We start from the raw sequence: 13,082 nt of genomic DNA on the forward strand, positions 1-13,082 counted from the left end.
GCAGGCTGTCCTCTGCCAGAACAAGTAAACATGCATTTTTTAACTGATGTACAAAGTGTTCTAAGACATTTTTTAACTTCATGTAAACCTATTATAAATAGTATGTTTAAAATAACATAGGTGTCTTGAATATTTATAATATAGTACTGCTACTCGTGATACTCAACATTTTTCAGCAAGCTACTAAAAATTTCACTGTAATACATTTCACTGTCTCTTGTCTTCACTCTAGTTATCTGGAAGCAGAGAGGTAAGTGATCTGGGTGGTAGTGGGAGGAAAAAATGCCTGGCAAATGTGGTTGTGGAGGGTTTTGTGGTTTTTTGTCTTTTTTTCTCTTTTGGGGGTTGTTTGTTGTGTGGGGGGTTTTTATGTGCTTTGGGATTGTTTTTTTTAAGAGAAGGACAAAGTCAAGGTGAAAACTATCCAGTTTATTATGTTCAGAATGAGTCGAGATTTTGAATCCTGTTAACAAAGTGATGCATTTCTAAACCATTACAAAATCAGTTATTGTACTGATCTCAGAAAAACAATAATCTGGATTCTCACTTGTTTAACTGTAGGAAATATAAGATGATTAGTTTTCAAGACTTACTGGTTTCTGGCTTAGAGAGAATGTGAGGCTCCTCTTGCCCTGATAAAAAGTTTAATTACTCCTGGTAGATATTCTAATGATGATCCACATTAGGTTTCTTTCTCAGTCTACTTTGATGCTGTATGATTTAAACAGCAAAATACCAGACCAGTAAACCCTACTTTTTCTTATTATTGCTCTGAAAGGAAGAGATTGCTGGTGTCCTATACCAGTGATCTGCATGAGTATCAGCTTTATTTTTAATTATTTTGCCCATAAACAAATTAATGTTCTTCACTCTAAAGCCATTAGAGGGCAATTTGAAACACATAGATGCCTGTACTTTCTGTGGTGGATGGTCTAAAACCCTCTAAGCTCTTCTGCTACAAAGCTTTGCCTCCTTTTTTGAAAACCAGCTTGTCTTGCATCAACCTAACAGCAGTTAAGTATACCATCTTATAATCTCAAGATTTTGGATCAAGTTTTTTTGTTTTTTTTTTTTTTTTAGCAAAATTAGACTGAATGGCAGATTTCCTACAGTCCTTATTTATCACATAGAAAATTTTATGAACAGTAAGCTGTGAATTCGCATTTGAATAATAAGGTATCATGAATTCTCTTTTTTTCTGGTCTTGCTCTTCAATTCAGGATTATCATCTAAAAAATCTGTAAGTCCTGGGAAGAAAAATTCTACTGTGAGAGAGAGTTACTCACCAAAACCACTACCACCAGGCACAAAGGGCTTCCTTCCTTGGCGGACTGCAGAACGTGCAAAGAGATACAGGTGAGATTTTCATAGTACAAGAGAAAATACTAAACCATAAAATTTGCATGATAAATACAGTAGAGAGCAATGTTAGCGTTTTAAAATATGATTTGAAAGTTATACACAGAATGTTGTAACTGTTGTCAGAGTTTTTTCTATTTATATAAATTTTGAGGATTTTACATAAATTCTTCTCTAGTAAGGATTTAAAATACACAAAAATGCATGATACCCACTCATATGCAGCAAAAAACCCCACCACAACCAAATCTACCTTCTCTGCTTGTTCTTTTGTTAATTATGATTTATCAAATGTATCATAGCTGAAGAGGCACATTTAGCATTCTAAACTTTTAGTATAGTTGGGTTGAGATCCAGTCCACGGTGCTTAGGTATTTTCCTGCCTCTTTTTACTGCTTCACCCCACTCAATACCAGCATAATTATTGTGATCATCTAAGAGCGGTAAATTAAAATAAAACTGAAAAAAACTTACACATGAAAGCTGTCTTTTGAAACAATTCTTGTTTGTTTTAGTTTTTTAAATCCATTCCCTAGATCTTGGCCTCTCAAAATGGAGACTATATAACTATTTAAACAAAAAAAATTTCTTAATGCTATATTGCAACTGTGGTAATTAAGTTTGTTTTTCAAAATACTGAACACCAAATTCTCCTATTGACTTTAGTTCAAAATAATTAACTAAGCAAGATGCCTATTGAAGATATTAATGTTAGCATCCAGTAGTGTTGCTCTAAATAATGATTAACTAGGGAGTACTAATCAAAATGAGAATGTAATGAGGATTAAAGGGATGTAGTGCAGTGTCTGATGCTGTTTATTTACTCTTTCTGCTTCACCTGTCCTAGAATTTTGTGTTCGGAGCATTATAAACTTTCCTCAAAAGTATGGTTTTGATTTTTTTTTCTGAACTTCAGAGGCAGGGCAGCGGATTGTGCTGGGGAATTGCCATTGAAGATTCAGGTACTGTTTCTCTCACACACTGGTTTTATTTTAGTGGGTAGCTGCCTGAAAAAAAGAGGAAAATGTTCTCAACACATTCTCATTGTCTGAAAGCTAAGACTGGAACATACTTTTAAAGATTATCACTCATAGGAGTAAAAAAAAAGTAGTTTACATCAGCCTTTGGTTGAATCTTCTTTGATAGTTAGTTTTCTTCAATTTCTATCTCTGTATTTTTTGGGTTCTTAGTCTTAGGAGCTAGCTGAGTTGGAGTATATGCACAATCCCTCCATAGGCAGTAGGAATAACCCAACAGCATTTTTCTCTGAACGCTTTCTGCATCATCTTTCCTGACTTGGATTTGGATTATATGCTTGTTTTTGCACCTCTCTGTGAGCTGCTCTACCAGGAGAAGAAAAACCCCATCTGTCTTCCTTCTCCTTTGTATCTCATTTCTATCACAGAAGGATCTGATGGCTGCAGAAGCCACCAGTTGTCCTCTGCTCTGGTGTAGGCTTCCCATGGACTGCAGTCCTTTGGGAAAACTTGGGTATCATAGGATGCCTGTGGGCAGCAGCACTTTTGACCCATCCCTCTGCTCTGACACAGGTCTTCCCTGGCTGGAATGAGGGTATTGGCTCCACCATGGAACACCTCTTCCTGCTCCCAGCCTCATGTTCCCTCTGCTTTTTCTCACTCTTTTTGTTCCCACCTCTTGTGCTTGTCTGGCATTTTATGCCTTGCAAATGGTCAGCTGAGACTGGCTGTGTCCTGTGTGGGGCAGTCCTGGCTGTGCCTTGCAGGGGTAACTCTGCTGCTAAATCCTCACCACAAATACTCAACATAGGCACACATAGAATTGGTTTTTTCAATATTGTTTTATGCAAATTTATTTCATAGATGTATGGCTGGGCAATGTGTATACATTGTAAAGGACTCTGGGAAACAACTGTATTTAAATTAAGCTTTTGATATGATTTAATCTTGATTTTTGCTAAACATTGTAATGCTATGAGTGGGCATGGTTTTCTTTTCTGGTGTAACTAGACAGCTGTACCTGTGAAAGTGACACTAGAACGTGCTTCTACATCTGAAACTGAAGACACAGAAGATTTAGAGGATGTTGTCCAGCAGACTGGTTTGTTGAAATCATTAGATGATAAGACTGATGTAGCACAATATCAACAGTTACAGGTAAGAAGCATGTTCAGTGCCTTAGACTCCATAAAGACAAATTATATAAGTTAAACTATGTTTTATTCAGAAAATTATAATAAAACAAATAACCAGTTTTGGAGCAGGATTTCAGAATAACTTAATACAGCTGCAGTATGTGTAATTTCTCTGTTCCAATCTTGCATCATAGTACACAGATCTTTTGATTGATGTTATTGCCTGTAGTATTTTCTTTCAAGTATTTCCTTTATAAAAGTAATTTAGTGTTATTTCTAAGAATTAAAATATAGAAATGACTGTTGTTTAAAAATAATTACAGAAATAGCTGAAAATGTTTGAATTTCATTTTATAATTGAACCTAGTAAACTTTTTTCATCTGCTTTTTATTATTCCTTCTACTTCTTTGATACTTAAAAAACTTAGCTGGTAGTGAAACAGACTATTTGTGCAAATATCTTGATTGGGAATCTTATAAAAGAAAGGGGTGCAGAAAAGGTGTATATCAGTGGCTCTGTAATGCTGCTGAGGTAATCTAGCACTATTATAAGGTAACACCCTCAGGCAGAATAAATGAGTTAACTGTTTTTAGTCTAAAGTGTTGAGATTTTAATTCTGTTCAGAGAAAGCAATGATTACTTCTGTAAACAAGATATACAGTCAGTCTGGATTTGCAGGTCATTGTCAGAGCACCATGCTGGGTGACTATGCTGTTTGTATGTCTAAATATTGGACTGTATATCTGTCTTTGTGTATGAGGAGTGAAGTTAAGTTAACTTGCTGTAGGTTTATTAGTAGTGGGAATGTTTCGGGTGGGATAGAGTTGTGGAAAGCAAAAGGACTGTACAAATACTGCATGAATAACTACCAGCCTTTTCAGCTGATGTATACTTTTTCTTTAGACCTTCTTCTCCCTAGAACTCTTGTTCAAGGTTTTCACATGTTGCTGGAAATTAGTTTTATAGCAACTTTTGCTGTTAGTGTGCAATGTATTGACATTGTGCTGTGTGATGGCTTCAACACTCTTACCAAGAGCACTTTGTCTGAAGTCATAGAATTCTATGTCATGTGTAAATTGCTCCAAAAACCTGTATGTAGGAACTACTGTGCTTGCAGAAAGCTTTTGATGTATTTATTCTTGCTTTTTGGAGAGGGAAGAATATTATATTCATAAGACACAGCAGAGGCATGCAGTGTTTTGTGCTCTGGGGGAGGGTTGTCATACTGACCACTAGGATGTCATATTGACCATACCACAGCTAACACATCGGTGTTAGCTGTACTACTACATGTAGGGCAGCTATAAGGAAGAGACAATTTATGATTAATTTCAACTTCTTTGTAGAGAAACCCACAAATTTTGGTAACCTACCCCAAAGTTTTGATTTTTGTGTGCTTGTAAAGGTCCAGATTTTCATGACTTTCTGAATTTGAAAACCAAAATACTTTTTTAGGCCATGGTTGCTTATCAGATAGCACCAATTAAGCAATCTGCACCTGATTCTGTGCCTCACCCGTTGTTTTTGTTACATTCACAAAAAGCAGGTTTCACATTACAGCAGAATCAAGCTATCAAATTGGCCCCGCTGAATTGTCTCTTTTCCCTCTCTCTCTTAGCCTTTGCATTTCTGGCTTCAGTCTTTTTCTCTTGTGCCTTTTTTAACATTTGTCTGATCATAAGACTGTCATTAAACAGCTGTTACTGTGCAGTGGCTTGTGAGGGGACATGCCTTGAGGAACTAATCCAACTGAAAAGTAGTCCAGTGTATTTGGTGGTAGCAGACCTTTCAGTTAATGGGACTACCAGTTGTGTTAGAGCAACAATGGGAATGCAGAGTAGGAATAAACAGTAAGGGGTGGGAGTTCCTTAAACTGCTGCTTTGTCAACAAAAAGCTCTCCAGGCATCTCTTGATGTGACTGAAGGACCAGACTTTCACTTAAGTATGCAAGTTTTGGAGAACTTCCCTACATCCTTCTGCAGAAAAAGGGGCTTTAGGCATACTACTTAATATAAGTAGTAGTAGTATTTAGTTGTGTTTTCATAAAAAAAAGAAAAAAGCCCTGGCTAGTGAAAGCCTAGTATCTGCTTAAATGAAAAATGAAAATTGATAATTGATAAATATTCTCTCCTTCCACTAGAGGGAATCAAATGTCACAGTTGGTTTTAATGAAGTATGTACTTGAGGTAACTCCCATACTTTTAAATTTTAACTAGGGATTTAACTGGTGAACTTTCCCCTGATTAGTTATCAGGGCAACTCTTTCTACATCTCACTACTTTGTGAATTGCAAAGAAGTAGAGATTACACTGTAACTTTTTTTAAAGTATGATGCAGTCAAATAAAAGAACATGGCTGATCAGTTACTAAATTTTTTTAAATATAATTTTTTAAACTTCAGTTTTGTACCTCTGTCTAGTGTTGAACCAGACATACTGCTTATGGTAATTCTAAGGACTACCTCTATTTTTGATATTCAGTTTCATCTTAAAGTCTATCAGTGTTATCCTTCTGGGCTGTAATACTTGAAGGCTTAGTCTTGTAGCTTGGATGTACATTTACCTCTCTGATATCAATTTTAATATTTTTTTTCTTCACAGATACTAGGGGGTTGTGTAAACTAGTGAATTTCTTGAAAGCAAATCAAAGATTAAAATGTACATATAGTTGTAACATAATGGTGACAAATCAGTTTCCTTAAATGCTGGCTTTGCTACTGCTTATGAGGAGATGCAATTGCAGTGTTCAGTTTTGTTATGAACTCAGTCTATAACCATGAAATACTATGTACATATAGAGTGTGATAAATCAAGTTTAAACATCACTGCAAAACATCTACATTTCTGTTTAAAAAATTGTAATAATTTGATTACTGTCTAAGCCATTGACCTTTAGCATTACAAATCAGCAATTTGAAGAAAAAGGTCAGGCGCTTTCATCTTTAAAATTATCTAAAATCCATCCACAACAAAAATACTAGAGAGCTATGGTTTCTAAAGTAGAGTTCTAGCCTGCATCCTAGAAACTTCAAAATATGAATGATTATACATGTGCACATGCACTATAAATGGAAAGGTAAGAATTCTTCAGTCTGTGATAGCTAATACTGGTCTTCAAAGCTAGGCTGGGGGACTGTCAAGTTGTCAGTGCAGAACATTACGGTTTCTACTTTCTGTGCTGTGCTTCTGTGTAAGTAGAGGTTTTGTAGCTCCCAATTATTTCCACATCTTCAAAGATAGATGGCAGTAAGATTATGATATTTGTGGATGGTTCTCCTTAGATATTTGCCCCCCACCCTGTGCCTGCAGGTTAGACATAGTGCTAAATCTGCTTTGATGCTCAAATAGGAGTGTGATAAAAATATGACTATAGTTTTCTACTTGCAGCGTTTGCTCCGTTGATACTAGTCTAGGGATTTTAGGAGTGGGCTTCAGTGGAATAGTGACAGACTGGTAGTCATCACTTGGAGTGGGTGTAGAACCTGCATCTTGGAACCAGTTGCAAAAGTACCTTGCAACTTATAACACCTTTGCATTTGTAGAAGGTTTATTTTTACTGTGCTTTCTGTTGCACACTAGTTTTCCCAGTTGGTTACTTATATGAAGTGCAGTAGTATGCATTGGAAAAGCTTTTACTAGTAAACAAACTATTTCAGTACTACTTGAATCTTTGATTATCCTTAGAACTGGTTGATATGGTGCGTACAAAATGCAGTGTCCTTTTACGTGTATGTGCTTGTACACAAAGTGAAATGGAGAAGTTTTGTATACTGTTAATTTGTGTAGTCTAATCTCTGAAAAATAGAATAGTGTGATAATTCAAACAGTTTTCACCTTTTAAATCAGAAGATTGTTAAGGTGTACAAGAACAAAAATTCTTTCTTGTTTTTCTAGTTCAGATGCTGTAATTAAAGACAATAATGCTCAGCTGGGATGCAAGAAAATGTGGTATTGCAAATCTTGACTGCTCTTACTGAAATTGAGATTTTAATTAAAATACAAGTTTAGGCATCTTATGAATAAGACTAGAATAAATTTTATTAGGTGTTTTGCATTTGTTTTTATTCTTGTTAACTCAACACTAACCTTAGAATTGTGAAAAGCTTTTTATTGAAGGGCTAAGTGAAACCAATTAGAAAGAGTACAGTTCTTACATTTCAGAATTTAGCATTCTGACTATTTAGAGTACAGTTCTTCAGAATTTTGTATTCTTACAATTATAAGAAGGGATAAAGGAAGGAATAAAATCCTGGCTAAGGAGTATAGTTGGAAAATCTAGATATGGCTGCTTAGGATTTCTTGTTAGAGCCCAATTTGAGCTTTATGATGTAAATATACTTAGTTAAAGATGATGCTTGAAAAAATGAAGGGTAAGTAGAGAAGAACATATGTTCTTGATGGTTATGTCATAGACCAAAAAGACTTGGACTGTAATTTGATGTGATCTGTTGCAGTCTTACAAATCTGTTAAGTGAATAACACTTACTTCTACTTCTCTGTCTTAATATTTTGCATCCTAGATGGTCTACTGGTAGGCCTCTGTCTTGTATTTTTGAAGAAGGTATGTTTGGAATACCATTTGCTAGCTGTTAAGTTTTTTCTTATTGCATGTTAATCTGACATTTTGAGATAAATTTCATTATAGTTTATCTGTGTTTTGGTAGTTGGAGCTGGAAGAATGCATGGAAAAACTAAAGGAAGAACAGAAAGCTAGAGTAAAGGCTGAGGAACGATTACTAGAGGTAAAGATACTTAACTATTGACGATATTTACTTTTAAAGGAGGCACTGCTCAGAGAATGCACTTGCTTAGGGGTAATTATCAATGACTGCTAATGTGGTAACTTCCAGATTTTCAGTTCAAAGTCACGTGGATCGTTTACTGTTCTTAAGGGCAGTGATGAAATCTGTGTTTAGTAATGTTTGTTCTACTGATTCTGTTCCAGAGCCTTGAACTCCAGCTCAAGCTGCTCTTTCAATGTGTTTTATTCATTTTCTGAAACACTTATGATCTGGGACATCCTGATACTTGCTTTTCTCAAGAAAGTGATTAAATCTATTTGGAGTATGTACACATAGATAGTTCTTTGTCTCCCAACTCACTAACCATGATTTGTGCTGAAAGCTGTGTGTCGCAACTGTTGTTCAGTTTGGTTTATTCTGTACCTTTGATTTTTAAGTTTTATTTCTGCAGGCATTAACCATATTGGATGGTTTTCTGCATGTCACTTGTTGTGAAGTGCAGTTCAGTTTTGACAAAACTGAACAACTTACCACAGTTGAATTGTGAGGTCTGTTTCCCCTCTGCTGTTGCTGACCTAAAAATATTCTTCTGCATGAATAAACAGAATTTCTTGTTATGTAGTTGAGTGTAAGGTAGTGTAAGCAAAGGGATTTGGTCCTTACATGTGATTTGGGGGAAGTGAAAGCCGTGATATCCTTTGAAATATTAGCAACAGGTGATACCCCACAGCAGATACCCACAAAGAACTCCCCACTTCTCAAAGACAGATTGTAGCCCTCTTGTGTGACTATCCCCATCTTCCTGTAATATGATGTGCACCATTGGGCTCTGCTACCTGTCTGTTGTTTAGATCCTTAAAAGCTTTTTAGGCTGAACACCCCCTACAAGAAATCTTCCTCTGTCAAGGGTAGGCTGGTTGGATTTAGCACCGTGAACCAGGAGATGGAATAAAACAAGTAGCATTAATCTCTAAAAGTGTTTATTTTGTTCCTTATTTATCACCTACAGTGCACTTCAAAATCTGTAATTTTTTCATCCTCTCATAAAAAATAAAAGACAGAAAGCCTGTGTTAGTACTTGATTGCATAGCTGTAATCTTCAATGAGTGAGTTAATGCTTCCCTCGAACACAAAACCGTGTATATCCTGTAGTGATCGTGCAGTTTTCAGTTTCATCATCAATTTGATTACTGGTCGTTGTGGAGAAGATTGAATAATCTTAAACTTTCAGTTTTGGGATGCACAGTGCAGGGGAGAATTAACAGTAGTATGCATAATACCCCCAATATAGAGGGGTGAATATAAGGCGGGCATTGGCCTTCATTAAAGTTTTTAATGGTCAAATAAATTCTTTGGTGTTAACATGTCATATAATACATACAAAGTAAAACAATATGGAAGCTAAATTTTTCCGCTTGTACTTGATCTGTAACATTCTGTACATATTGAAGACAGTGCTAAGCCAGTGGCTTTGAGTGCCTGCAGGAATATCTATGGAAGCATAGAACTGCATCTGTGGATAAGCAGACCTGCACAGAGCTCATGCAACAGTGCCCTGAAAGTGTGTGGTACAGCAAACTCTGCATCTTGTTACATCAGTTGTGATGCTGCTGTTTAGGCACACAGGTGAGGTTTGATATTTTGGGGTCTTTTAAACTGAAAATGAAAGAAATTTCTTTTTTTTTTTTTTTTCCCTGCATAGCTGGAAATTGAAAATGCAAGATTAAGGAGTCTAAATATCTCCCTATCCGAGGTTCTTCATGCACAGTCAGTAACCAACATGATTTTGGAAGATGAAGGTGTTCTAGGCAGCATTGAGAACTCTTTTCAAAAGTTTCATGCTTTTTTAGACCTCCTTAAAGATGCTGGGTAGGTTGTCACTTTTAGTCTTGCTGTTTTTCCTGAGATCTTTTCAAAATTATCCTCACAATGAAGTATGCTGCCTGCTACCCTGCCAGATTTCTAGGTGTGTAGTCTGAGAGAGCAAAGGAAAATAAATTAGCCATTTTTAAAATAAATGACCAATGTTTAAATAAATTACCTATTGTTTAGTCTTTTCCTAGTGGCAAAGGCATGATCTAAGTACTGTTCAGCTAAGTTCATGCATCTGTCTTCAGGAAAGGCTTTCAAGAAGCCTATTCCAAAAGAGTAGAAAGCTTCTCTTAAAGCCTCTTTCCAGGTCTTTAGTGAATCACCTTTGGCTCTTAACATTCCCACAATATGAAAGGCTCAAAATGCAGTTGAACTGCCTTCAGACAGTGTCCTGTTACCTTGTGCTCTCCAGTCACAAACTGAAGTATGGAAATCTACATGGGATTTGTATCTCCAGGCTTTGTATTTTAAGTCTGTATTTATTGTTACTACTAGTAGTAATAGTAGTAGTAGTAGTACTACTACTACAGAAAATTGATTGAAATTTGTATTACCACTGTATTTGCAATTTGTCAGAGGATGGTTCATCCTTCCCATTTTTCAAAGAATTTCAGCTTGAACCCAGCTTGTAAAGTTTGTATGACCAAGCGTGGCAGTCTCATCCACAAGAATGGAATGATATGAATATGCATTGTAGTCTACTTTGTGGATTCAGAGAAGATCATAGAAGACTTTATTTGCCCTCCCTATCTCCCACTTGCAAATTGTAGTGATGTAACTCAGGACCTAGGTGACAATGGCCTCAAGTTAAGCTAGGTGAGGTTTAGAAGGGACATAGAAAAAATTTCTTCCTGAGAGTGTCGTCAGACATTGGAATAGGCTGCTCAAGGATGTGGTGAAATGGCCACCCCTTCAAGTGTCCAGAAAACATCTTGATGTGGTGCTTAGGGGACATGGTTTAGTGATGAACCTAGCAGTGTTAGATTAAAGGCAGGAATTGATAATATTAAGAGGTCTTTTTCAACCTTAATGATTCAATGATTTTCAACTTTAATTATTCCATGATTCAATGATTCTCACTTACTGTAAAGTTCACCATGAGGCTTTGTTTTAATTTTTGTGACAATTGGTTTGTAGAGTTGCCATTACTACAGGAGTTTCAGATTTCTCAGGAAGGGAAAAATGCAATTTCACTGCATGAAAAAAGTTTCGTTATATCAGCCCTATGTCTATTCATAGTAAATAAGGATCTTCACTGAGCATTACAGGATCCCAGTCATGAAGAATGCTCTTCTCAGTAAGCTTCTTTTTATCATATGCTATGCTATCAGTTAATGACTGCAGCTTTTTACTGAGGCTGAAAACCCACATGTGATTGATTTGGCCAACTTACAAGCTGGCAGGTGACCCAATATCATTGTATTTGTGAAGCTTGACATTGACATGTCAAGAAATTATGCGATTTGGAGATGTGCATCAATTTCTGCTTGAATGGACAGAGTTTTAATCTTTGTTCTGCCTGACATGGAATCTCATTGCCAGTATGCTGCTCTGAGTTCAGTGCTAACTAGAGAACTTCATTCTCAGCCTTGTAACACTTGTTTTGATTCTGCAGGCTAATTTGTGCAAAGACAAGAAAATACCTTCAGCTGCTTGTTTTTGTCTTAGTTAAGATACTCTGAGCTTCACTTAAAGTAATAGAAAACTATGTTCAAAGCTTTTAACAGATTCTGCTTCTGGTTTTGAATGTTGAGTCTTTCAAAAAGTAAGAATAGTTTATATATATATTTATAAAAATAGTGATTTTATATTAAACATTTACCTTACAGGCTTGGACAGCTTGCTGTATTAGCTGGGATAGACCAATCAGATTTTGGTATTTTGGGGCATCCACAAATGAATGCTACTCTCAGTAAGCCTGTGAACGTGGTAAAGGAGAAGTCTTTTGAAGAAGAAAGACAGGAACATACCGAGAATAACAAAGTAAGTCTTTATAAGGAATGCTAGAGGCAATTCTACTTTATACTCTTTAATGTACTTTTTAGCTGTTAATCCCCCTCTGATTCTTGAAATTATTACTGCAACCCTTTGCTGTAGCTGCATTTATACAGATCATAATAATTCGGTGATTAGTGTAAGCTTTTAAAGTGTTTACCACTTGGAGCATGAACTGCAGTACTTTGTAACATATTAAGCTTTGGTGATAATTCTGTTGTTTCCTTGTCTGAAATAGGAAATTCCAGTAGTGGAATGCATCCATTCAAATTGGAAAATACCATGATAAGGTTTCTTAGAAACATTTACTAATGAAGTATAGTATTTTGAAGAACCCTGGTCTTATAGGAAAGGCTATACAATGTACCTACTGAAAATCATAAATTTTCTTGTAAGTAATTATAGTGTATGTGTCCGGTCCTGTTAGATTTCTCTGCGGCCATGACATGAGCTTCAGGCAACTACAAATTTGTAATATTTGTAAATATTGCATAAAGTTTGACCTTCTACTCTGTGAATTAATAGTAAACCATGCGGATTTTTCAAAGGAGATATTAAAATTTCTGTAACAAAGAAAAAAAAAAAAACAGGCTTTTTTAAAGGCTGTTAAAAATTTAGATACTGGAGGCCTATAGCTATGTCCAAATTGAATAAAACTGTTGTACCAAGAATCAGTCTACATTCCAGTGTGTTTCTTATATCCAAAGTCTCCTACTCTATTTTAATTTCCTCAAGAACACATGAGATCCTTAAATGTAATGTTAAAAATTTGGGGGTTGTTTTAACAGTGTGGAGAGAATTTTCAGTTTTGCAGTTTGAAGACTCTTGTTCTTGCCTCCCAATACTGGTGATTAGTTTGGGTTCTTGTAACAGGTAGGTGTTGTGGTATAGAGTGTTGAAACTACACTGCTGTGAATTGCTAGTAAACATAAAGAATTGCAGGTTTTTTGGGATGATAGATGTGATTAAGTTTTGGCTGCTTTTGTTAACTGATGCATCT

The 13,082-nt window shown here is 35.9% G+C and overlaps 1 protein-coding gene across 9 annotated transcripts in view; it reads left to right on the top strand.

Moving 5' to 3' along the window:
- CEP78 (centrosomal protein 78) overlaps positions 1-13,082 on the top strand; it is a 35,684-nt gene that overhangs the window by 21,504 nt on the left and 1,098 nt on the right. For 8 of the 9 annotated variants that reach the window (XM_014270885.3, XM_014270884.3, XM_026796626.2 and 5 more), the window contains exons 10-16: positions 233-250; positions 1,221-1,356; positions 2,276-2,321; positions 3,348-3,494; positions 8,138-8,215; positions 9,918-10,084; positions 11,917-12,070. In XM_014270885.3, coding sequence (XP_014126360.2) covers positions 233-250; positions 1,221-1,356; positions 2,276-2,321; positions 3,348-3,494; positions 8,138-8,215; positions 9,918-10,084; positions 11,917-12,070 — 746 coding nt within the window. The remainder of the gene's footprint in view (positions 1-232; positions 251-1,220; positions 1,357-2,275; positions 2,322-3,347; positions 3,495-8,137; positions 8,216-9,917; positions 10,085-11,916; positions 12,071-13,082) is intronic. The other variant, XM_026796624.2, reaches the window with a different exon arrangement.

Source organism: Zonotrichia albicollis, chromosome Z (genome assembly GCF_047830755.1).
Source record: "Zonotrichia albicollis isolate bZonAlb1 chromosome Z, bZonAlb1.hap1, whole genome shotgun sequence".
Classification (NCBI taxonomy): domain Eukaryota; kingdom Metazoa; phylum Chordata; class Aves; order Passeriformes; family Passerellidae; genus Zonotrichia; species Zonotrichia albicollis.